General features: G+C 48.2%; 1 protein-coding gene and 1 pseudogene across 3 annotated transcripts in view; both read left to right on the plus strand.

The window, feature by feature from the left end:
- Nucleotides 1-26,767, plus strand: part of LOC144115821 (uncharacterized) — a 115,616-nt gene that overhangs the window by 57,572 nt on the left and 31,277 nt on the right. For all 3 annotated transcript variants that reach the window (XM_077650321.1, XM_077650322.1, XM_077650323.1), the window contains 2 exons: nt 11,660-11,849; nt 14,423-14,569. In XM_077650321.1, the coding sequence (XP_077506447.1) occupies nt 11,660-11,849; nt 14,423-14,569 (337 nt within the window). The remainder of the gene's footprint in view (nt 1-11,659; nt 11,850-14,422; nt 14,570-26,767) is intronic.
- Nucleotides 8,212-10,900, plus strand: LOC144115820 (uncharacterized; annotated as a pseudogene).

The raw sequence follows: 26,767 nt of genomic DNA on the forward strand, positions 1-26,767 counted from the left end.
AGCAGGCAGTGTATTCCTTTTAAATATCATATAAGGAGGGAGTTTGTCCATCAGCTGTGCAGCACAGCATCACAGTTGCGCCCTGCTTCTCGTAGCCCGCAGAGCGCACGTTCACGTCCTTGGCACCCGTTTCATTCACGGTGTACGCCACTGGCATATCAAAATACACAGCTGTCTGGTCGGCGCTGCCGATTTGCCCATGGTTGTAGGCTGCCGCTTCTCTTTCGCAGCACATAGCACTGAAAAGCTATCAGCTTTTCTTCAAAATCGCTTGGCAGCTTCTGGGTGATTGAAGTGCGACGTCGGAGGCTGAAGCCGAATCGCTTCATGAATTTCTGAAGCCAGCCCCGGCTGGCTTTGAAATCCTTTGGCGTTAGGCCTCGCTCCCTTGAAAGTTTCCTAGCTTTCGCTTAAAGCACTTATGTTGTCACTGGAAGGGCGGCTGCTCTCTGCGTCCGAATAAAGTCGGCCAAAACTGTCTCCACTTTGTGGTGACGGCCTTTCTTTGGTCCGATAAATGCCATCCTCGTTGCGGCACACGCAAAAAGCCGCTGTCGTTGCCCCCTCCAACAACGGACGTTTTTCTCGTCGACGCCGAAGTCCTGCCCGGCTTGAAGGTTCGACGATGCCTCTGCGGCTATCACAACTTTTCGCCTGAAAGCGGCACTGTAGTGGCATCTCCTGCTTGTTGCCATCGTGATAACACCACGCCGCACACCGATACAGCCGACACGACACAGGTTAAAATGGCGACCTCGCTTGTGTACGGTTGGCTACTGGCACGGCTAGTAGCGGCTGCGATACTGACTTTTGTAGATGGTGCTAGCTATGCACCATATTTAACAGTTTCAATGAAAAACTGGCGCGTTTTTTAAAATCCTTGAATCTAAGCTGACCCTAGAGTTTGGAATATGATTATTTGGAAAAAAACTATCGGCCTAGATTCAAATAAATACGGTATATTGCTCTTAATATTCTGTCCCAAAATGCTCCATCGATCATTCAAAAATCGCACAAATTATGCACCTGCATATTTGTTATAAACATTGCCAGCATATTTTCTACCTTTCATAACACTGTGTTTTGTGGCACCAAAATGCACACTGGGTGCAAACTGCTGGAGGCAGTGAGATGGCTGAATGAAATTATTTGCTGCGCTACCGTGCCGTCTTGTATTTGGTGTGTCTAGGTTGGAGGTTTTTCGGAAAGTAAAGAGTGATACACATAGACTAGGGAGGGTCCAGAGCACCGTTAGTAATGCCAGTTATTTTGGTTTAGGGCGCTCGGCTACTGTGCTGGAGGGCACGGGTTCAGTCCCGGCTGCGGTGACTGCATTTCGATGGAGTCGAAACGCGAAATGCGCTCATGTGCTGTGCGATATCAGTACACATTAAAGAATCCCCGTTGGTCATAATTAATCCGGAGCCATCCACCGTGGCTTCCCTCATATAGCCAATGTGTCGCTTCGGGACTTTAATGCATAATTTACATTTATTAATCATCCACTGGAGCCTGAATAGCCCGTCTCTGTAACAAAAGAATTTAGTGCAAAAAATGGCCTTGTTGAGAGTTATTTCATGTATTCACAAGATTAGGCACAAAACACATTTAGTCGCAGCTTGTTGGGCAGTTTTCGGGTAGCCAGGAGGCCAGACAGTGGCAGCAGTTGTGGCAGTCATTGCATCCGTCTACTTGGATGACGACTACAAAGACTTCTCAGAAACATGCATTTACTCAATGCCGAACTAATAACTACGTAACTGTTGCAAACAGCGCATTTGCCATATCAATGGCTCCCTTTCTTGTCTTCGCGTATCTTTTGATGGCTCGAGCGATAGCCGTCTATGCTCCTTTCGTCCTCTGAGCCCCCCTTCCCTCCTTAAGCTATACATTGGCCTCCGTTGCCAGAATAAAGCGTTCATTCCCGGCCAGCCGTGTCTGCGGCTGTTTGCTCGCGGCTGAGTAGCCGACGATGTAACAGTAACAGACATGGCCGCTCGATTGCAATATCTTATCTGCTCTGGGGGATTACCGTGCGTCACAGTTCCAGACAAGCATGCTCTGAAAGGGCTTTAAAAACGGCATTCGATCCATGGAAGTCTGTGGTTGGGTACAAAGTATGCATTACTCATAATCGAGTTGAGTCGCCTTCCGGACCCGGCTCGCAGGTGTGTCGCAACAACAACCAATATAGCCTCCGGGCGCATAGGCTTTACAACCGTTCATGGGCTTGGAACGTGTCATCACGGGAGCTTGCGCAACAATCACCATGGGCGGTATCAAACCGCAAAATGAAAGCATAGTTGTAGCAGAAGTGTGCATGGTGCCCACTGCAACGCAAAAGCAGAGAACCTAACTTGCACGCTTTGAGGTGCACTCGGACAGCACAAATTATAGCCAGCACAGCCACCCTCAGGTGGTCGAAATTTCCGGAGCCCTCCACTACGGCATCCCTCATAGCCTGAGTCGCTTTGGGACATTAAACCGTGTGCCATCTTTTGCTGTGCCCAGTAACTATGTTTGGGAAGAACATAATTAAGTAAAAGTGGAAAAAAAGCAAGTTATTCTGCTGCTGCTCTCTTGAAAACCTTCTGTTTGAAGATGTTGCACATCGCCTGCTTTGCTCATGCACTTTGATATTCAGTTTGGAGCTCAGAAAACACTTCACTTATGTGAATGTACTTATTCATGCAGCCTAGTTTATATTAATGATAATGCTTTCTCACTTATTTCATTAAAAAATTGTTGTGTCCCCTGTGCTGTGTCCCCTTCTTTCTTTCTGTTCTGTGTCACCAGTGTTCTTTTCTAACGGCCACTTGCCCCTCTTCGCGCGCCGTCGCAAGATGCCCCCCACGGCGGGCCCCCGCGCCCTCTTGTTCTGGGAAGCCACTCCCTCGTGTGGACGCCGCGCCGTCCCCTCTGTCCTTCGGGCGGCAGTTCGGCTTCCGCCTCGGTCGACGCTGGTCGCACCCTCTTTAGTAGTAAATAAACAGTGTGAAATTATCGCGTGTCTTTTGCTGCATTGACAACAACTTCCGGACACGACAGTGGCGACGAGAAAGTGGATTCGACCCGCGCTACGCAACGCTATTAACAAGCCATGGCTACGCGAGGGTTTTCCAACCAAATACCAGAATTCAACGGCTCATCGTGGTCATCGTGGGTTGGACGCCTCCAGTTCTACTTTGAAGCTAACAACATCACAGACCCAGCCTTGAAGAGGGCCAACCTGCTGATGCTGTGCGGGGAGCAGACCTACGACACTGTCTGCGCCCTTATTCAGCCAAGCACACCAGCGGCAGTGTCTTACGACGACATCGTAGCAGCACTGCAAAAGCACTACGACCCAAGGCCATCCGAGGTCTACAGCCGGGCTCGCTTCCAACGAAGAGATCAACTGGAAGGAGAAACTGTGAGCGCCTACATAGCAGCGCTCAAGAAGCTTGCTGCCCACTGCAATTTTGGCACGCTGACCACAACAGCCACCGGGCAGGAAAGAGACGCAGCTTCTTCTGCTGACACCACCATGCTTCCCTTGGACGTGATGTTACGTGACAGGTTTGTGTGCGGACTGAGTGACGAGTCACTGCAGCAGCGCATGTTCGCTGAGAAGGATCTCACGTTCAACAAAGCTTACGACATCGCCGTACGAGCGGAGAGCGCTGGTCACCAGCAGAGAGAGATTCGCCGGAACACCGAGCTGCTACACCAAACAAGCAACCAGGTACGCAAAACTTCTGTTGTTGCGAAATTTCTAAAGAAAGCACAACGCTGCTGGCGGTGTGATGACCAACACAGCCCCCAGGAATGCCGATTCCAGTCAGCCACGTGTAATTTTTGCCACAAGCGAGGGCATATCGAGAGAGCTTGCATTAAGAAACGGAAGCTTGTCAAGATAAAGTCGCCTTCCCAGCCTAATCACAGCGTCGACGCCTCAGAGAATACGCCGCCATCTGATGTCCATGGAACAACATCAGCAGCACCATCTGTGTTGTACGACCTGAACACCATGAATCTCGGCACGCGACCGAAGATTTTTACCGAAGTAAGCGTACATGATCAACTGATTAAGTTCGAGGTGGACTCCGGCGCAGCCTGTACTCTGATCAGTGAGGACACATTCCGAACTTCGTGGCCATCTGACGCACCAACCTTGCAACAAGACGACACGCACCTGCGAACGTGGTCAGGACAAAACGTGCCACTATTGGGCTCTGCCAACGTGTGGGTTAATTACAACGGCAAGACCCATACGCTACCTCTGCTTGTTGTGAAGGGCTCAGGATCAAGCCTCCTAGGTAGAAACTGGTTTGCTTCATTAGGAGTGACCATATGCGGCATACACCAGACGCCGAGCCAGGATGTGGTTGAGCAACTACAAGAGAAATACGAAATAGTATTCTCGGAAGAAATTCCAGGAAACGAAGGGCCCCCAGTCACACTGGAGTTGTTGGGCAATGCGCAACCAAAGTTTTTGAAGGCCAGGCCGGTGCCGTTTGCTCTCCGAACTTCAGTTGAAAAGGAGTTAGACAAACTGGAGCAGCAAGGTGTCATCGAGCCGACGCAACATTCACAATGGGCCACACCACTTGTGGTAGTTCGCAAGAAGAACGGAACCATACGCCTCTGCGGAGACTACCGGAGCACCGTCAACCTTGCGACTAAAGCATCCTCTTACCCGCTACCGACACCTGAGGAAGTGTTCAGTATATTACGTGGCGCAAGAGTCTTCAGCACATTGGACCTCACCCAGGCGTATCAGCAGCTGAAGGTGAGCGAATCAGCGGCAGAATTACTGTCAGTTAACACACTGAAAGGCTTGTACAAAGTCAAGCGACTGCCTTTCGGCGTAGCTGCAGCCCCGGCCATATTTCAAAAGTTCATGGAGACAGTGCTTCAAGGGATCACAGGAGTTTGCGTCTACCTTGACGATGTCATCATCAGTGGCGCTTCCATTGAAGAGCATGCAGCGCGCCTAGAGCTTGTTTCTCAAAGGATAGCAAGCGCAAATTTGCGCATAAGCAAATCGAAATGCTGTTTTGCGGTGCCAGAAGTGCAATTTCTGGGACACCGAATTGATGCAGCAGGCATCCACCCTACCGAAGACAAAGTGCGAGCAATCACCGAAGCGCGAGCACCAACAAACAAACAGGAGCTACAGGCGTTTCTCGGACTCCTAACGTTCTACGACCGATTCTTGGAGCAAAGAGCTACCGTGGCCAACGACTTGTACCAACTCCTTCGGAAGGATGTGACATGGACATGGTCGCCACGCCATCAACGGTCATTCGACGCCCTGAAAGACCTGCTTCGGAGATGTACAGTCCCCCGCCACTACGACGAAAGGAAGCCTCTGCTTTTGGCTTGCGACGCATCTCCGTACGGAGTCGGCGCAGTTCTGTCGCAGACTGACGACCAAGGAAGGGAAGCCCCTATCGCCTTCGCCTCATGTACGTTGTCGCAAGCAGAGCGCAACTACGCGCAACTTGACAAAGAAGGGCTAGCTGTCGTCTACGCGGCGACACACTTTCGCCAGTACATTGCCGGCTGAAAGGTGACGTTTATAACGGATCACCGACCGCTATTGGGCATTTTGGGACAAAAAAAGCCTATGCCGTCGACGTTGTCTCCACGAATGACCCGTTGGTGCATCAAACTCTCAGCGTACGACTACGATCTGGTCTACCGCAGTGGGAATAAACATCAAAATGCCGATGCGCTGAGCCGCCTGCCACTTGACGCAACTGTTGACGAACCACCTCCACCTGGAGACGTTCTCATGTTCGAAGCGCTGCCAGATCCTCCGCTTACAGCAGGCACAGCTGCAGCATCTATGCAGAAGTGCGCAGCTCTCCGGCTGGTTTACACAGCTGTTCAACAAGGCAACGTGCACAAACTCAAAGGGGACCACTTCGACGCTTACCGCAGGCGAGCTACAGAGTTGAGCACCCATCGCGGCTGCATCATCTTTGGGTCTCGAGTTGTGATTCCGAGAGAACTACGCGCACAAGCCATGTCTCTCATCCACGCTGGCCATAGGGGCATCGTTGCAATGAAAAAGTGTGCCCGAAGCTACATGTGGTGGCCTGGTATTGACCTCGACATCGAAACAGTGGTCCGAGATTGCAAGCCTTGCCAGAGCAGCCGCAGCGCCCCGCCTAAAGCTCCTCTCCCAGAATGGGAAAAACCAGACACACCCTGGCACACCTTGCACATTGATTTTGCAGGACCAATTGAGGGCTGCATCTTCCTCGTGGTCGTAGATGCCTACACCAAGTGGCTTGAGATAAGAGAAATGAAACAGACGACTTCGGCAGCAGTCATTGACAACCTGCGATCACTGTTCGCAACGTTCGGCCTGCCTCGCGAGGTAGTGTCGGACAACGGAACACCGTTTGTGTCTGCGGAGATTCTCAAGTTTTATCGTGACAACGGGATCTCATCAGTCACATCAGCCCCCTACCACCCAGCAACAAACGGACAAGCCGAGCGCTACGTGGCCGAGCTAAAACGCGCCCTTGAAAGAGATAATACAGGGTCGCTGCAGCGCCGCCTTGCGCGCTTTCTCTTCAAGCAGCACACGACGGTTCAGAGCACAGCTGGCCACACCCCAGCGAAAATGATGTTTGAGAGCGAAATGCGAACCCAGCTCACAGCCATCCTCCCCGAGCCCAAAGCGGAAACGTTCCGGGAAGAAAAACCAATTCCGCGCTGCGGATCGCTTCATGAGGGGCAGCGCGTCCTCGCCCGGCAGTTTCTCAAAAAGCCACGCTGAAAGGAAGCTACGATTGTAAAACGCATAGGCCTGCGCTCTTGGCTCGTCAACATACATGGAACAGTAGCACGCCGACACCTCAACCAGCTGCGTGGATTTACAACGCCTGCTGACAGCGGTCCGGCATCCGAGAAAACACGAGCACCGTCTAACCACATAGCCTGGCACCTCTCCCCGGAGGAAAAGACTTCGCCCAGGGCAGACCTAGAAGACACAGCGACTAACAGCCAGCCTACAAGTGCTTCTCCCCCGAGCGCACAAAGCCAGCGCGCCTCCACGCGTCCGCACAGACCCCCTGCACGCTACCAGGCAACTTTCTAAGGGGGAAGGAAGTGTTGTGTCCCCTGTGCTGTGTCCCCTTCTTTCTTTCTGTTCTGTGTCACCAGTGTTCTTTTCTAACGGCCACTTGCCCCTCTTCGCGCGCCGTCGCAAGATGCCCCCCACGGCGGGCCCCCACGCCCTCTTGTTCTGGGAAGCCACTCCCTCGTGTGGACGCCGCGTCGTCCCCTCTGTCCTTCGGGCGGCAGTTCGGCTTCCGCCTCGGTCGACGCTGGTCGCACCCTCTTTAGTAGTAAATAAACAGTGTGAAATTATCGCGTGTCTTTTGCTGCATTGACAACAACTTCCGGACACGACAAAAATCAATTACCCAAGGCACCTGAACCACCAGAGCCCCTCGCCACTTGTTGAGAGACAAAGCTAGAAGCTGTTGAGAAGTGTGGACAGCACCTTTCTTAAGAAAAATTTGTTAAAGGAACACTGGGGTCAATTGTATGCAACTTTTTTGTTTTCAGTTAAAAATTGATTCTGTGGCCCTTTCTGGCTGCGTGTGTCCAGCAGAATAAGACACATCTGTTGCTGAGAAAATTGGATTTAAATATTTTCCTGCCCCTTGATTCAAACTCGGGATGTCAGGACTTTTTGAAGAGGACTCTGTGATTACTGTTTAGGAGTGAATGGCGATGTAGCCTAGCCTCATGGATTCTCGCATAGAAGCTGTTAATGTACCGCAGTTTGACTACAAAAACGGTCAATGGTGGTGGCACATGTATTTCATTTTTTGACCTTTTCTAGTCTATAAAGCTGTCTTTTCAGGGACAGGTGTGTCTTTAACTCTGCACTGCACAAATCTGTCCATACAGACCGTTAAACTTGTCCTCATTATCCCTTTAGCAGTTTTTCAGTAGAAGGAGTGTACTTGATAATGACGGCTGATGTCTTGAAGAATAGTCTACTAGGAGACGTGATCAGGGTGTCTACCGACCGGGAATACCGGGAATTGTCAGGGATTTTTAAGACGCCGGGAAAAGTCGGGGAATTGTCAGGGATATTACTAAAAAGATTGCAGAGTCAGGGAAAATAACATATGCTGGCGCGCTCGTACCAGTAGCGGCAGTCGCTGTCAGGCGCGGATTTGAGTACAGTGAATGGCGGCCGCGGCGCATGATACGTACGCCGTGGCCTCCGCGATCCGCCGCGAGCGCTTGCAGGTACGTGTCACTGATACAAGGTGGTGCGCGCTACCACTCGTAACGCAGAACTAGCTCAGAATCGTACAGCCGTTGTTCATCTATACTTCCAGAGGCGCGTGTATAGCGCAAATAGCACTCCATTCGTTCGTTAGTTTTCGCGTCTCCCCGTGATCACAACTAGTCACGCGCACCTGTCTCTACCGCGTGCATTTCGGTCTTCAGGTTGAAATTTCCTTTGTGTTGTGCTCCTGAACTGAAGATATTTGTGGAAGTGCTCATGTCACTGTCGAAGAAATGCTCCTTCAACCTTGATTGGACAAACCCGGAAATCTCCGCACATGCAACATGGATTAGACCCGTGTCAAATGACCCAAATAGTGCTCGCTGCACCATGTGCTGCAAGAAGTTCTCCCTGAGCAACATGGGTAAGAGGGCGATTACTAGTCATGTTGAGAGTAAGAAGCATCAAGCTGCTATGAAATCTCTGCAAAGCGTTTCCCAGACCCGAGTCGTCTCATTTTTCGAGACTGCGACAAATGCGGGCTCGCCTTCCGCGGTACCAGCGGGCATTTCGTTCGGAGGTTGCAATAGTGGTCGTAGTGCTGCGGCGATGCTTCCAACTACCGCCACAGAAGCACTTAGCCCTTCTCTGATGACGTCAGTGCGTAGCTTCCAATTGAAGAACGAAGTTACAAAGGCCGAGATCATGTGGTGCTTGAACACTATAATGACCCATGGATCTTTTCGATCAGCGGCAGCCTCTGCCTCGCTCTTTCCTTTGATGTTCCCCACTTGTGAGATCGCTACCAAAATGCAACTTGGAAAAGACAAAGTGGGATACACCATTTGTCATGGTATTGGACCATACTTTCAAGAGAAGTTGCTGTCAAGCCTGTCTAGCGTTCCTTATCTGGTGATTGCGTTTAATGAGTCGCTCAACAAAGTCACTCAGAAAGAACAGATGGATGTACTGATCAGGTACTGGGACCAAACTTATGCCACAGTGAAAACGCGCTACCTAACTTCGCGTTTCTTGGGGCACACCTGCGCAGAAGACTTGAGTGTTGCTTTTAGGAAAGCCACAGAAGGCATTAAGCAAATGAAGATTTTACAAGTGTCGATGGACGGGCCAAACGTCAACTTAAAGTTTTTGAGGTCCCTCAAGGAAGAACTTAGAGAAGCTGACAACAGTCACCAGATCCTGGACATTGGGAGCTGTGGACTCCACATTGTCAATGGCGCATTTAAAACAGGCCACTCTGCGACGCACTGGGATCTGGTAGCATTTCTTCGTGGGAGCTATAATCTCTTCAAGTGTGCGCCAGCACGTCGCGCAGACTACACTCGCTACACGGGCAGTGTTGTGTTCCCGTTGAAGTTTTGCCCAGTAAGGTGGCTCGAGAATAGGAAGGTGATCTCGAGAGCGCTTGACATTATTCCGAACTTACTGAAATATGTGGAATGCTCCAAGGAAGCAAAAAAGTCGCCAGCATGCGCTAGCTTCAGCACTGTTGAAAAGGCAGTAGGTGACAGGATGCTGCCTGTGAAATTGGCTTTTATGCTGTCAATTGCTGAAGAACTCGAGCCATTTCTGGCTGAATTTCAGACGGACAAGCCCATGCTGCCGTTCGTTGCTCCTGCTCTGGATCGCCTGTTACGGTCATTGCTTGGTAGAATCATCCGAAAAGAGATCCTCCAAGCTACCAACACGTCCTCCAAGCTGCTTAGGATTGACTTGGAGAACCCAGATAACATGGTTTCTGCTGCTGCATTCGACATTGGGTTTGCTGCGAAAAATGAGTTCCGCAAGATCCCAAAACCGTCGCAACTGACTGTGCTCAGCTTCAAAAAAGACTATTTTCTTCGTGAAGAGGTGTTCACAAAAGGTGATGGAAAGGTCACCTTTGCAATACAAGTTGACCAGAGGTGCAAGCTGCTTGGACCCTGCTAGTGCGTTGTCCCCAGAGGCTGGTGCTAAAAAACTGTGCATGGCACTGGAGGTGCTAACGGAGCACCAGTGGATGACTGGCTTGGAAGCTGAGCGTACCCACCGTTCCTATGTCGAGGTATGCTCATTGAGCTCGGTACAGGTGGCATTGAGGAGCTTTGACAGAAAGGAACAGAGGCTGGATGCGCTCTGGTTTGAGTTGTGTTCACGGGACCATAATGAGCTATTTTTGTTCGTCAAGCTAATTCTTTGCATGTCTCATGGCAATGCAGCTGTGGAACGAGGATTTTCTGTAAACAAAGAATGCCTTGTCGAAAACCTCAAAGAAGAGTCGCTGATTGCACAGAGAGTGGTGTATGATGCAGTTTCAGCTGTTGGAGGGGTTGCCAAAATTGATGTTACAAACACAATGATGCAAATGGTTCGCGGTGCCAACGCCCGATGGAAGGAGGAGTTGCAAAGAAAGAGGCAAGAGAGATTGGATGCATCAGATGCTGAAAGGAAGAAGAAGAGAGTGGCTGCTCTTGTCAAGGAGCTTCAACACAAGAAGCAAAAGCTCATCAGCGATGCACAGTTGCAGGCTTCTCGTCTTGAGGAAGAAATTATCTCCCTGAAACATGCCTGAAACAACTAGTCAATGATATTTTACCTTCTTCAATAGTGGATAAGTGGTTTTATGTACCTGAATAAAATATTTTGCTTTGAGTGCAATGCCTACCTGTGCAATATATTGCGTTTTTATAGCAGTGGTCTAAATTATTTTCCAGGACGTGGGTCAGGGAATTTTATGGAAATGGTCAGGGAAAACCTGGAAAAGTCAGGGAATTTGAAAATAAGAATTTGGTAGACACCATGGTGATGTACTTGAAGGCCAATTTCACTTTTATTTAGAGTGTTAGAAATTGAGAACTGTCTAAGAAATTCCTACTGAAAGACATCGTACTCCAATTCGGTGTGCAAGGAATGATCACCACTGTGCCAGTGGACTTGTTTCTAAAAAAGTGCGTGCAAAGCTTGGGGTTGCCTAGAACACCAGCTATCAATATTTTCTTCTCAACAATTCCTGGAAATGGTTCTCTTATGCTGTCCCTCTTTTAGCCTCCAGATAGGTTTTTAAATAGATACTGTTCATAGGGAGTTAACATTTTCTTGAACATTTCCTTGCGCAGTTCACTTACCTTTTCTTGCTGGTGACTCGCTTTTATTGTTGAGTGTGCAGCATTAATGTTCAGATGAATAAGAACTGCTGTAGAGCCAGATGAACCGTTTATCCTACTAAGGTTGCCATGTCACTTCGTCTTCATCCTGTTTTACCACCTTTTCCTCAACATTCTTAGCCTGTCTGTTGGAATATTCATGTTTTCCTTCAGTCTTTTGAGCTTGTTATTTGAATCGTTACAGGGGTTGTGCCCTCTCTGTGTCTATGTGTTGCCAATCATAGCATTTCTTTTTTCATCCCTGCAGGAGTTATGCCGGAGCATTAGGCAACTTCGTGAAGAGGAGGTGGATTTTAATGAGGATGATGAGGATAGTGCTTACATCCAGGAAGACCGATTAACAAAGAGGGCCTGGAACGTTTGGCGGAAATTATGCAAACTGGAAGGCAGGCACCCGAACACAGGATGTGAGCAATACAAAAAGTTCCATTTCACAGGTAGGTTATACCTGCTAGTGCTAAAAGCAGCTGAAGCTGACCTATCTGTATGCCATTGTTACCTTGCAGTTCTCATGCCCATGCACTTCACCTCTGGGCTGGCGAAGGGAAGGCTGAATGATTTGTATCAAGGCTAGTACTTAGGGTTGTTAATGCATCCAGATAGCTTTCTTTCAAGTCGTTTTGAATGTAATCAATCATAAAATGGCATAAGAAAAATTATTAACACACAGACTGGAGGCTGTCCATTAGTGTCATTAATGCACAGCTTGAAGTGTGCAGCTTGTCTTTATGACTTCTACAATGGTAGGTGTTACTGGCACCTCTGCCATGCTCTTGTATTGTTTGCGAGAGCAATGACTGGCTGCTCAAAGCTATTACGTGATGTTTCTTTTTGGTGAGAATTTTATCCCTGTGGGTTGCGCAGCCAGTCAGCCTTTTGGAGTCGCATGATCCTGGCATGATGCATTTAAGCCATGTCCCACGTGGTCATTTAAGTGAGCACTCAAATGTGGTGAACGGGTGCCCAGTAAGGTTCAGATGCTTCACAAATACTGTGGTCATTATTGCTATGATTTTGCAATGGCCTTTCGTAGAACTTGATGGCACAAGTGCCTTGTAGGTTTGAATTGAATTGAATTGGCTGTTGGGAAAGGAGATAGCGCAGTATCTGTCTCACATATTGGCAGACACCTGAACCGCACCGTATAAGGGAAGGGATTAATTCAGACTTTTGGGCTTGTCGACTGTGTATGTGATGCACTGGGCTTGAATCTCTCGTTTTTATGTATAAGCTTGTGCCACCTGCACAGACAGACTCCATCGTCAGATTTTTTTTTCTCTTGCTTTCATATTATATATAAGGCAGCTCTGGGTTTTTTTTCGACGTTACTATATCCTAAAAAAAATTTACTGTAGGCTTCCCATTGAAAAGTTAGGTGGTCATGTGGGCGTTTCATTCCAGTTCAAATCAATTTTGAAAAGTTTACAGTGTCAGTTGAGTATGTTCTATTTATTTTTTCTTCCCTGCTTGCCTCGAGCGCGACGTGCAGACGCTGCACAAATAGTAGAGACCTTTAGCATAGCGTGTACCCTCACCGGAACCATGTGCTGCTACTCTACATGCACAGATGGTCTTGACGTGGCAAGTATGCCTACTGCTGGCCAACACTTGGCACCATCTGACACCTTCAGGGTAGTCAGAGCATGTGCAGTGGTGGCACATGGTACACAGTAAGTGGTAGTGGTGGTGGTATGCACAATGTTAAAAAAAAAAGTCTGTAACATCATACAGAGCCGTTAGGTTCGTGGTAGCAACAAAAGCTCGTGTTAACCAATGGCCACACAGAACAGGTCGTCTCAGATAGATTTTTTTTTTCTACATTGAATGTGTGGGAAACCAGCCAAATGTTCTTACATATTTAATCATATCTGAGAATTTGTCCCTACTCAGTTTGTCTTAACAGGAGTCTGCTGTATAGGACAAGAACGTTGCACTTGAGAATCTATTGGCATTTTGCTGTGACTCTTCTCCTGCTGATAGAGATGTAAAATTTCAGGAAATTTTGAAATGTAGGAAAAAAGACGTTTTTTCTTGATTTTTTAGAAAACTATGAAACTTTGGGAAAAAGTGAGACTGCACAGTTTCATTAAGCACATTTATCTTGTAACTTAGAAATAAATTAAGAGTTATATTCTTGCACCAGAACAAAGGTGCTGCAAAGGCTTTCCAGGAAAAGATAGTAACGTATTGCATATTGCACAATCGATGCAAAGGATTGCGTTAGTGTGACTCATCACATGCTGGGTAGGGAAACACTTGTTCATGCACCTTTTCCCATGTTGAGGTTTGAGTGCATGTACGCAAGCTTTTGCATGCGCTCTCCCACAAGCCTGTTGTGCAGCTTCATGCACATGTTACTGAACTGCAACCAGTTTCATTCTCATGACGCAGATAAAGGTGGAACCTGGAGTAGCCGACATGCAACTCATGTCAGCAAATGGTTGCTACAAAGATCTTGCCACTATGTGGACTGCTCCAGATGCTTAACAGACTCCTAAATAGCTCCTTTAAACCAGCTTTTAGTCTGTAGTGAGCTGATACTGTATAGCAAACTGCAGTTGGAAATTTTGACTTTCTTTTTATTCATTCAGGCAGTGAAAAAAAAGAATTTTTTTTTTCCTTCAGTTTTTCAGTTTTTTCATACACTTATGCTTCTACTCCTGCAGCACTGGAAAATGTTCACAATGGGCTGCATACCAGTGGTGTGAGTGAAGATGCCTCTAGTTAAGGTGTCTTGCTTTTCCTTGCTTTTCTAGCAAAGCTGAAAGTGAAAAATCCAACGTGTGTGTAAGGCCTCCACCTTTGATGGAGCGCCAGCGTCGGAGGCCTTGCGCAGCTGCTTCATCAGCGCACTGAACCAGCACCCTCCCCTTCCCGCACGCAGCTGCCGATAGTGGCTGACGATAAGATCTTGCATGTGGTTGCCTCTGAGGAGGCGTTGCCTCAAGTGCTTTCACTCGACCTACATGGTTTAACTACTTTAAAACCCTGCCATTTTTTTGTCCTTTAGGAACAATCTACCCTGCAATCAATGCTGAAGTGGAGAGGCTGGTCAACAACAGAATCTTTCCAGATTTTACTGATATTCGCAATCTGGTGAAGCGAGCAAATGAGCAAGAGGACTTGGGGCTTGACAGAAAGGAGACTGAAACCATTGGTAAGGTAGCCCAAGTCGGAACTGAGAGTAAATAAGGGCTAGGGGCTGCCCGTACATCAAGTTCTTACTTTCATTATAGCTTATATACTTGATGCTTTCAGTGATTTACCTTTAGTCTGTGCTGATTAATGTCTTTGGAATGCAAAATTTGCATCTACTCTACCAGATGCTTACTTGAAGTGCTTAACCATTTTTTTTTAATATGGGTCCCCGAGCTCTACGCCTCTTTGGGCTATGTTATGAATGCTTAGTGTAAGTGTGTTTATACTATCCCGTTCTGGTGCAAATTAATATCCGAAAGGAGTAAAATGATAAATTTTTCAGATTTTATTGAGGGGCATGCCAAGGTCGTACAGAAAAAATTCTTATTCTCCCAGATGCTTAATGACATAATTTCTGTTGAGACGTTGTATCTCCATACCATGACTCAACACTAGTTTTTGGGTCTCAGTGGTACTGCTTTGGCTCATAACCTGTCATAAGAACTTAAGCAGACAAATCAGCACATTTTGTACATTTTAAAGCACTCATCCTTGCAAAACAGCCAATGGAAAAATCCATGCTGACCAGGGCCGTACCACAGCTACCCTAAAACACAAAGGTGTCCATCCTAGAGACAATTTTTTTGCAACCACTTTGCATGACTGGCATCAAATGGTTCTAAGGAAGATTTTGCGTGTTCCGGCACTTCTTTATAATGTCCAAATTTGTGCACATGGCTCCTTGCTACAGGGAATTTAGAGCGTTCAGGTTGTGTGTACAAAAGGGCACACAGTACCTGAAGGGGATATTTGTGACTTTTCTGTGCATAGCTGCTTCCTGTTTTTATTGTCCTTTTTACACTTGATTTTTCTCTTGCCGTTTTTTACTGCCCTTTGAATGGCTGTTTGCTTTGCCAAGCTGCCTCTTTTTTGAGCAGATTTTTAAGCATAGTCTGCCATACACAGGGTGATAAAAATTAAGCTTTCCAGGTTTCTTGAAATTAGGCACTGAGTGGTATGTGAAACCCACCTCTGCACTTAAGTTATAGGCCATCTAAAGTGGTCATAGTCAGGCTCCTAATTAACTAAAATATATTAACTTTTTAACCGCTGTCACTAGCATTGATGTTTATAATGGAAACATAGAGGCGGTTGCATTTCTAGACTAGTGCACAGTTTGGTAGAATTTTTCTATAGCACATGTGTTCCAAGATATTCATCCCCAAAGTTTCCACTGATTTCACATAATTACGCATGCAGGGCGGTGGCAGTCAGTGAAACTCCTCCGTAGTGTGACAGAGCTGTTGCTTCAGGTGTGCCTTCCATTTCGATGGCCTAAAGTGAAAGGGAAACATCAACTACACCGGTCGCTTTACACCTTTGGAGGCAAAAGACCACGCCCCGCCAGGAGGAGTTTCAAGTAGGCCTGCGCGAATATATGATAATTTTGAATATTCGATCGAATAGTAAAGTATTTGATATTGGAATCAAACCGAATGTTTGGTATTCGAAATCTCAAGGTATTCGTTCCTTGTGAATAACGTTTCCATAACCTTTGCTTCGTACTCTGAGATCGCAATGTGGCAGGCGTGCAACCAAGCCTTCGACTGCCTGCACTCCCGTGCGTATGCCGGAGCCGGTCTGCGCATGCTCGCAGCAACAGACGCGAGCAGGCTGAAGTGCAGTGCCAAGATCTGCACCTGCCAGGTGCCTGCGGTCGCTCTACCCCCGGTGCGCATGTGCCGTACGCGGTATTGCGGCGTGCGTCAACAGAGAGATTTAGTGTAGTGCGATCAACTTCCGTGCGACGCTAGTGTGCACACGCTGATCGGTCCCGACGGGGCAGGTGTAAGCAGCTGGCCGATGCCTGGCATCTTGTGGCGTTCTCAGGGTGATCGGCTCGTGCGCAGTGGTTCCCTGCGAAATCGGATCGCCGTAGCATCCGTGGATTGCGCTATGCCAAATTTATGTAATTAGAGCATGTGTGGTTCTCATTATTTCCGCGGAACGAGTTTGAGCAGACCGCAGATGCCGCAGCCGCCCTTTGCCACTTGAAATTCGCGAATCAAGCACGACGGCGCAAGCACTAGAGGAAGCTAGCACGACGCACATTGTGACCGGGGCCCCTCTCTGATGCCTGATGTGGGGTGGCACTGGGCACACATAGTGTGCACCTAGGAGGCACAGGCGTGTGCACAAGGGTGGGAGGAAGCGACTGCCCCACCTAATCATTTAATGGGGGTGCCAAGTTTCCTTCATACCTTTCCTCTGTTGGACCTGTTTGGCCATTGTTTAAAGTGCAGGGTTATGGCCGTGCAGGATTTCTGACGATACCACAAAAATCTACTGCTCAATAATATTTTGTGCATGTTGCAATACCATCATATCTAAACAAATGTTTTATAACCATTTGTGATCTGGGGGGAGTGCGTGGGAGAGTGAGGGTGGGGGGAGCGCTGCCATGAAACTTGTCTCCCTCTAATGAAGGTGTTTATGGAGTCATTGCCATAAAGGGGTTGGGACATCAAATTTTGAGGCTATAGTAAGCTTGTTATGGGCTTTCTTTGTATGTAAGGTCACGCACGGCAAAGTATTGGATGCAACAAACGCTTAAAATATATTTTAATTGAGCTGCAAAGAGTCCCGAAGTGCTCTTTCTTACAATGGAGGCCCATTGCTAGCGCTATAGGTGGTGACGTAGAGCCCTGGGAACGATATCAGTGAACAGCAGTAACATCACAGCACAGTAACATGACGTGAACGGCGACGCGCGACATCGGCGAGGCGCTGCTTGGGCGACTCAGTGGTCGGTGTGCTGATCGGCATATATGCCATTGCTGATGCACCAGCCGACACCTTATATCGGTGGCCAAGCGAACCCTTCACGTCTATGAGACGATGGCTCTCTTGTTTGCACCTTCTCCATAATACGAATAAGCGAAGCGAGCGACTACATTTCATATGTTCACTCTTTGGCTCACCTGCAATACGAATATAGGCCTAGCGAGTCCGCCGGGTTCGTATGTGCAACATCGGCGATTGTGGAGAGCGAGTTCACAAGTTTTAGTGGATACATATGGTCATCGATCGTACTTTTGACAAAAGTGACCTTAAATAGAGGATGGTTTACATCTTAGGACGCAAATACTTCAAGCGGGAAGCGCTGCTGCTAGGCGGTGTGACCCATGTGTCGACCAATGCTGCAGACGCTCGCGGCGGCAGGTATACAGACGTCAGCGTCTCTTGAAGGCAACAAATTAAATCATTTTGTTTATCTCAAATGAGTGGCGAACATACCTCTAGATAAACCAATTTAAATTCAATTACTGAACACATTGGAAAAAGCAAAAAGCAGTTACAACGAGTCTGACATGCCGGTCCTACACATTGTCAACAACATGGCTATGAAGTATTCCCCAGGCTGGTGCTCGCATTTTTCGGCGATTCTTGCAAAGTTATCGCACTGCGCAAACAGGTAAACCCGCAACCAGCGCAAAAGAGATGAGCTTGCTTAGCCTAAGTGGAACGTAGCTTGCAATTCCTGCCGAACTAATGCACAATTGCTGCCTGTATACAGATGCAGATATGTAAACAAAAGAAGTAGCGCCGAGATGCAGTCGTCATCATGGGCGCATTCCTGGAGGAGTTATGTACCCGTGCGGTAAATGCTGAATTCTGTACAATTGTCTGGAAGCATTCATTTAGCGAATACATGGACTGTACGTTTGCTAAACAAGCAGCAGATATTGTGATCAGCAGCCACGGGACCCTTAGCAGTCTCACAGCGCGGCTGCACGGGCGGCGCGAAGTGAAGACAGAGACGGGTATTGGTTGGTAGGAAAAGTGAGGCATCGGGTCGCTGTAATGTGACCAGGGTCAGCTACGGGCCACCGACACAGATGTCCGGCGAGCATCGGTGTCGGAGTGGCAAAGCGAAATGGAACGCTGAAACCGCGTTGGCGTACGCAGTATGGCGACTAAGATCGGCCGAAGTGAGCCGCTTGGTTTCAGGGCTCAGTGTCGTGCCTCACTCGCTTGGCTTTTCTTAGCATATCGCAGTACCTGGCAAGTTCGCGGGCACATGATTTCGAATGGCGCTGCTATGCGCAGCACGTGTACGGGAGCAGACGACGCAGAAATACGTGCGTCACAATTTTTGGGGCCCATCTGACCAGGGTTGCTGCTCTTCCCTGACAGTGACGTCGCAGCACACCCCGGCGCTCAGAAACCGAAACCGAAATCGCTCAGTATAAATAATGCGATAAAAAATTATTTACTGCACTCATATGAATTGCGCAGTGTGTATCACGCGTTCTGGGGAAATACGCAACTTTTGAAATAAAGAACACGCCAACCGAAAGTTTGGTGTCTCAACCCCTGAATTTCCGGTGGGCCGTTTTGCAGGATGTCGACACAGCTTCAGTGGGTGTGATGAAGTTCAATGCATTCTCTCTTTTTTTCAGGTAGTGGTCTTGTGTGTTCAAAAAATTGTGCAATTGTGTGCCTGAAGTATTCAAAATATTCGCTTAGAACCAAAAAACCGCTATTTGCACGTGCCTAGTTTCGAAACAGTCGTCACCGCCTTGGATGCACAATTGCGTGGATTGAGCTGAAAATTTAATGAAAATATCTTGCAACACACATTGGCTGAGATAATTCTACCAAATGGAGTTGTGCACGTATACTACTGCCTCTTAGTCTTCAGTGTAAACATGCCTGCTTACTGCAGTCACTAAAAAGTTTATCGGCTTTAGTTAATTTAGTGCCTGACAGTGACAGTTACTGTCTCGCTTTGTGTCCCCTTGGCTGCATAACTTTGTGCGAATGTGGATTTTGTATACCTCTCAGTGCCTAATTTTAAGGAATCTGTAAAGCGTAATTTTGATCACATTGCATTTTTAGTGCAAGGTATTAATGTGAAAGCAAGATAACCGCTAGTCCTCAAGGGTAACGGAGTTGATTCCAAGAGGAGGCAAGTGTAGCAGTGGTCGGCAGAAAGTTAGGTGGGCGGGTGAGATTAAGAAGTTTGTGGGGATACGGTGGCCGCAGCTGGCAAAGGGCAGGGTTAATTGGAGAGACATGGGAGAGGCCTTTGCTCTGCAGTGGGTGTAGTAAGGCTGGTGATGATGGTGATGATGATGATTGATTAAAGGGCAACCAACGAAATACATATGTTCGTCTAGTTTTGTTCAGAGAAAATGCAAGCAACTTATGTCATCTGAGTCTTGCCTTAATGAAATTTGACTGATTTATGGAGAAATTTTTTGTGGAAATGCTTGCTGTGGAGAGCACAAAAACCAGTGGCAGATTACACCTCTTTGAACAAATTAATGCTCTAATATAAAAACCAACATGTTCACACAAGTTGGTTGAGTTCCTTATCATGACGAATGCATTGAGTGCACGAGCTGTGGCTTGTGGAGTTGAGCACCTATGTATTACATTGGTTGATGTTAATTTGCTGATGGCATTTCATTGTCGCAGGTACTTCTGTACTGTCGAAATCTTTTTTGTGCGGCTGCTCTGTTCATGTGTACACCTCCACTGTCAACAGACAGAAACAATCTGCATGGCACAATTTACTGCCACTACCACATTCAGCGCTTGGGGGACAATGGACATTATGCCGCTGCTGGCTTGTATTTGAGTGCTTATACGCCGTGCGCAGCACCTATAGGGGCGCCACTGAAAGCCTCCTAGTGGCAGCTGTTGGAGCGGTAGGCGGGCCGCTCGCCGCGTCTTCCTGCTGCCGCTGCAAGCTTGGCCGAGATACGCACGTGTCTTTTGCTGCCCGTGGGCGTCCCGCACAATTAATGTTGCGGTGAAAAAACATGCACAAGGCGATTACACTGCATGAGAGTGGAGCTGTAGCTCATGTTACATCTCACAGGAACAATAGTGCTTGCTGCAGGCGAGCGTCGCCAAGCCTTGCTAGATGAGGAGGAGATCATAGTATGCCGCCTCTGCTGACAAGCATTCACACAATGCGAAATCTTTCTCATTTGTTTATCATGTGAAGCATTTTACCCATTTACAGTCGAACCCACATATAACGGCCCCACTTAAGACGAACTTTCGCTTATAATGAACGAGACCTGCGCAACCGTCAAAATACACATTATTTCAATGGCACAAAATCACACGCATAACGAACGTCATTAAGTCCTGCTGATTGATTACAGCAAACGGACGGCGTAAACCCGGCTCCGCGACGTGAGATAACCTGCCTCCGACCCCCTTGTGTGCCTGGCGCGCAGTATGTTTCCCCTCATGGAGGAAAAAAAACTGTCTTTTCCTCTGTTTCCCCGACCCAAGCCTCATCGCAGGCAAACTGCCCGCCCCGTTTCGTGCCGCTCTCAAGTGAGCTACCCTTTCCCTGCCGATGCGCCTTCCAAGATAGCCCTCCAGGCCCTCCTTGCAACTCACGCTCCCCTCTCCTCACTCTTTTGCAAATCCGTGCGTGGCCTCCACGATCAACCGCGTCACAGCCGGCGCCGATCGCGCAGGCCACGCTTGGTGAAGCAGGCCTTCCGTGAGAGCCAAGAGGTGGCTGCACTGACGCTCACGGATGCCCCTCATTGGTCGAGATCTCCGCTGGCGCTGTGCGTCTGCATCGTTAGCTTGATTGCTGCCTGTGCACGTTGCGCGTCTACCCCACCGCGCGGTTTTGTCACTCTGTGTTGCGGTGCGGACGGTTCGTTGGCTTTGTTCAAATCTCGGGCCCTGGTTGTAATTCAGGATGGCGGATGAGGTCACCGTGCCCATTTTCTTTGTATTCAGCGGTGAAGATGATGAAAGCGGCGTGGGCAGAGGTGACGGCCACTTGTGTGCGGAACTGCTTCTGCAAGGCCGGCTTCGTCAACACAGTGTCTGATGCCGAACCTGATACTTCGGAAGGTGACCAGCCCGGCGGCGATTTGTGGCAGCGCGTTGTCGACTCCGACATGGGGGTTCATGACATTGGTTGGAATGATTTTATTTCTGTCGATGACGACACCGACACCGCGGAATCGTGTTTGGACGGAGGAGGGCATCGCTTCTGAAGTGCAGGACGAGAGTGACGCGGAGGAATCAGATGAGGATGAAACTTCAGAGCCAGCACCCATAAGCGTGCCTGTAGCAATGGCTACATAGAGAACTACAGACACCTTGTCTATGCCAAGGGCCTCAGCGAAGAGCACGCTTCTGCTTTAAATTAACTGGAAACCTCCCTCATAGGATCTGCGCTTCGAAAGCAGACGTCCATCACGGACTTTTTCGCAAAGAAAAAAATTTTGTGTTTTGACAAGCAACTGTCATTAAAGCTGTGGTCCAGTTACTACGAACTTCAAGATATAACGAACGGGCGCCGCGTGACGCTCATGTTCGTTATAAGCGGGCACGACTGTACACTGAAAGCGTAGATTTCTCATGTGTTGATGCTGTGGCATCGGACTTGTGGTTAACTGACACAGGTGCGGTGTTGTGATAAGGCAGCGATAATAAAGCTGGGAAAAACAAATGCTCTTAATTATTCACAAGCGAAATTAACTTCCCATCTTATCTGATGGTAACTGTGTATTTGTTGCTGAACTAAAATGAAATAAGCCTCGCTTTCACGTGCGCCACTATATGATCGCTTGAAGGAATGTTGACAGATTACATTTTGTGGCTGTGTAGCTTGATAAATGCTATAATAATGTGAAAAAGATAAATATTCATATTATTTACAACAGAGTAACTTTTAATTGTTGCTAGTGAATAGTATGATAAGCCTGATAACAAGGCACAGGAATGGGCTCTTTGACGAAAGAATTCTATTCTATTGTTATGCCATGCGCATATTTCAAGTGCTCGTTCGTTACAGGCGCGGAGCAAATGGATGCTTTTCTCATGGAAAGTGATTGAGATTATACCAGAAAGGCATATCACTGAAACGGTGCATAAGGCAGCGATAATAAAGCTGGGAAAAACAAATGCTCTTAATTATTCACAAGCGAAATTAACTTCCCATCTTATCTGATGGTAACTGTGTATTTGTTGCTGAACTAAAATGAAATAAGCCTCGCTTTCACGTGCGCCACTATATGATCGCTTGAAGGAATGTTGACAGATTACATTTTGTGGCTGTGTAGCTTGATAAATGCTATAATAATGTGAAAAAGATAAATATTCATATTATTTACAACAGAGTAACTTTTAATTGTTGCTAGTGAATAGTATGATAAGCCTGATAACAAGGCACAGGAATGGGCTCTTTGACGAAAGAATTCTATTCTATTGTTATGCCATGCGCATATTTCAAGTGCTCGTTCGTTACAGGCGCGGAGCAAATGGATGCTTTTCTCATGGAAAGTGATTGAGATTATACCAGAAAGGCATATCACTGAAACGGTGCCCAACTCACCAGAGCAAGCCATTTCTTTTTTAATGTTTTCATTTAACGGCGGGTGGGTACATTTGCTTCGCGTGGATTAAGGTGGCTTTCTAGGAGAAAAACCTGATGTGCAGCCTGGAAAGGCTTGTCCAGTCCGGTCCGATCTATTTCATCCCATGAACAAACATAATGAATCGATTCCAGCAAATTACCAAGCAGTAACAAAGCAGACGAAGCTGCGTAAAGTTTGTGAAACTAAGCATAGTGCGTAAAACACATGCGGGCAGCATGAGAATGTACGACGTCTGTAGGCACCATAGCTCCGAAGTTCAGGCTTTCTGGACCACCATGACGTCATACGACAAAGTTTTCACAAGCGCTCACAAATGCGAGTGCAATAACACAGCCGCTCAATCTGGAGGGGCCGAATCTGGAGGGGAAAAACGTATTATCTAGAAAAATGTATAATCCAAACCGTCTGATTTTGAGAAATGTAACTGTTGAATAAGGTAAAAAGACATTTATTGACAATTTCACTCTATAAAAATGTCAATTGGCATTTCTTGGCACAGGAGCTGAACAGATCCTATTCCAGTGTTCGCAGTCTGCGGTGGCGCTGTCCTTAGCGCGGAAGGAAATTCGTAATGCAGCCGGTCTGTCGACAGCAGTGACGAAAGTAACCAAAATCTCTCCTTGGCATTTTCGGATGCTTCGCCCCTTTGCACACATGTACCGTGGGAAAGCCACCGCCCGCGGCGGCTGAGTGTCGCAGTGTTTTTGCTTTTTAAGCTGTGTTTTCCGTACCCGGCCCGTTCGTAATAAGCAAATCGCTGTATTTCGTAGAAGCTTCGCCTCCTTTCCCTTATGCACTGCGAAGAAACCTCGGCGTTTCTCCTCCTCATATCGCGTCCCCGCAGAAACGGCCGTTGCGAATGCTAGCGCGGTTTTCATTTTTTTTTGTTCTTGGTGGTGGTGGTGGTGCTTCGCCTTATTGCCTCAAGGCACTGCAGAGAAGCCACTACGGCGGGTGACTGCCGCAAAGAACATGTTGCGAGCCCTCTCGTCCGGCCCACTTGTATGTTTGCAAATGTGCGGTTGGTGAATAAACGTATTATATGACCACAGTTTGTTGAAATTTTAAACGTAGTAGACAGGAAATCGTTTTTCCGGGAACGTATTAGTCGTGAAAAATGTGGTGCAACTCTATGGGACATTTTTAATGTCCGCGATTTTGAGCGTATGAACTGGGGAATCGTATGAACTGGGAACGTATCAATGAGATTTTACTGTAGCTTGTAAACGAGCGGTCTGTCATTACGGCTGACTTTGCATGAACCGTTCTAGTGCAGTAATATCTGGGATCAAGTAGCCATACCTTATGTACCAAGCGCCTGCAAACGGAGCACTACCACCCAGGTAGCACGCAAGATCTCCAAAACGTTTATTTTAGAAATAAAATGGATAAAATAGATTTTCGATCAAAATAAATGCTTTCAGGAGATGGTTTATTGTCGGGATTCGATATGTCCTAACAATATGCTTAAAAGAGGGCTTCAGAAGACTGGTCCTATCTCTGCCCTCTCAAAGACGCCTTAAAGGCAATTGATGTTTTGCCGGGAAAGGCATATTATTTTGGCGGGCTTTTGGCCTCGGTATGGACACCGGGCAGACAGCTGGTTCTGTGTTAGCCCTATTTAAGACGCCTTATAGACCACAGAAGTTTTGGCGGCAAAGCACTCCATTTTGGCGGCCTGTTCGGGCTTGTGGTGCACGGCGTTGAAGGCGGGTTATATTACTGCCTTTTTTAAGACAGATAATAGACGACAAGTTTCTGCAGAAAGGCACATCTAATTCGACTCGGTGTTTTTCTCGGAGGGCATGCAGTTGCCTGTCTCGACGCTCGCGGGCGGCGGCGCCCCCGCCACTTTTGCGGCCTCCACGGTGGACACCTGAAACATTGCGCGCTCTCTTCGGAATTCCTGCACCAAACCTGATTTATATGATGTGAAGGTTCCTCATCATGGTGCTAACTTTGGGGAATCTGTGTTCGCACGTAACCCTTACCGCAACTCTGCCGATTTTCAGCAGCGGATCCCTCATCGCTCGTCCGGCTTCTCCGCTGCATGGCGGCCATTGCTTGTGCCTTCGTGGGCTCGCCCTGCTCTTCGCGCCACCGCTATGCATGAGTACCCTGTGGACCTCCCATCGTCACCCGCCCGGTACTCGTCCTGCAGCGGTCTACGCACGGACCTTTGCGTACCTGCAGCCCTATCCGCGTCGCTGCCTATATTACTACAGCAAGGTTACACTGGTTATTCCTTTGTCCTTCGTGCAGTTTCCTCGCTGCACGGTGGATATCGTGTGCTCTTCCTTTCGACTCTTTGTCACCATTCGACCTCTCCCGGCATGCAGCTACCATCGAGCACGCACACCTCTGCGCTCCATTGCTGTGTAATGGTTCCTCAGCAATCTTCCCCTGCTTGCACGGCGGCGTTTCAACCGTGTTGCGTCTGCACACCTCTGAATGTATACCATTTATCAGTGCTTCCGTCCGACCTCAAGGAGCTGTGACCACCTCTACATGCACTTCGTCACTCACATTTCCTTCTCTGGAGCTGTTGCAGCTGCAGCGTCTCATCTGGGCTTAGGATATCTCTGTGCTCTGCTGCTACCTGGGCGAAGTTGGTGGCGGTGAGTGGTGGATCGTGCTTTCTGGATTGGCCACAGCAACTCTGTATCTTCTAGGCCTGGTGTCTCTGCAGTAGATGAGGTGGCCAGCCAACTGCCACATACACCACCGAAAGTGGGCCCCGAGGCCCTCTGCTCTTGCGGGTGTCATATGGACTTAGTACCTGCCACAGGACGTCCAACCTCCCGCTGTCATTGTCCTGTACCAGCTGGGGTGTGCGGCGTTATGTGTGTCGTTCGGCCCATCTCTCCCATGTACCCTAGGTTAGAACTTAGGAACCACATTCCCTTCTACTTGCTCTGTGTCTCCCCCTGCTTTTCTGTCTTTATACTATGGGGTCACTCTGCGTCCAGCCGGCCGGGAAGGCAAACTTCCGTGCCAGCTACACATAGGCGTTATTCAAGTACGCAACACGTTTCCCCAACCTGTGGCGCAGAGTCGCAGCCACGGCACGTCCGGATGAAATAGGCAACGGCAGGGCACGCTAGGAAATAGTTTATTATCCTAACGCGAGGTAAAGCACACTGCGGAAGAATGTACTATCCGTAAAATAGATGTTCAGTAGCTCACCAAGTCGTTGGCGTCGACCGGCGTTGGGTTCGGGGGCCGGCGGGCAGCGTAAGGGTTCCTTGGGGCACTTAGGTCAGGTCCGGCAGTGAGAGTCGGTTTCCCGCCGCGAGTTCCCCCTTTTATCCCCTCGGACATTGCCTCCCTAGCAGCAAATCGTTGCCGTCAAGCTTAGACATACAACCCTTTTCACAGAAGGCAGCGCGCTGCCGTGACGTCACGTCAGTGCTGGGGCGGAAATGAGCAGAGTCGCAGGGGTGCCTTCTCTCCACATTCCTGGTGGCCAGCGCGCACATGGAAGTCACGGTCGCCGCTGGTGCAGGGGACGAGGGGGGATACTAGTGTATCCCACAATTCCATGAAAAGGGGAAAATTTCCTGAATGGAACTGCGATGATGTCACAAATGCTTTTGAGAGAAAGGATAAGCGTGTTTCATGCGCATGACAGTGACTTTGCATGGGCAGTTTAAGAATTTATAACGCTGTTTAAATGCTTTCAGATAATGAGTAGTTACTGAAAAGCATCAACTCTCTTGCAGATTACTATTCCGCACAAAACTGCTCATTGGTTGGTCATTCATTTGCAGCAATGGCAATCTGCAAGC

The sequence above is a fragment of the Amblyomma americanum genome, chromosome 1 (assembly GCF_052857255.1).
Source record: "Amblyomma americanum isolate KBUSLIRL-KWMA chromosome 1, ASM5285725v1, whole genome shotgun sequence".
NCBI classification, from domain to species: Eukaryota; Metazoa; Arthropoda; class Arachnida; order Ixodida; family Ixodidae; genus Amblyomma; species Amblyomma americanum.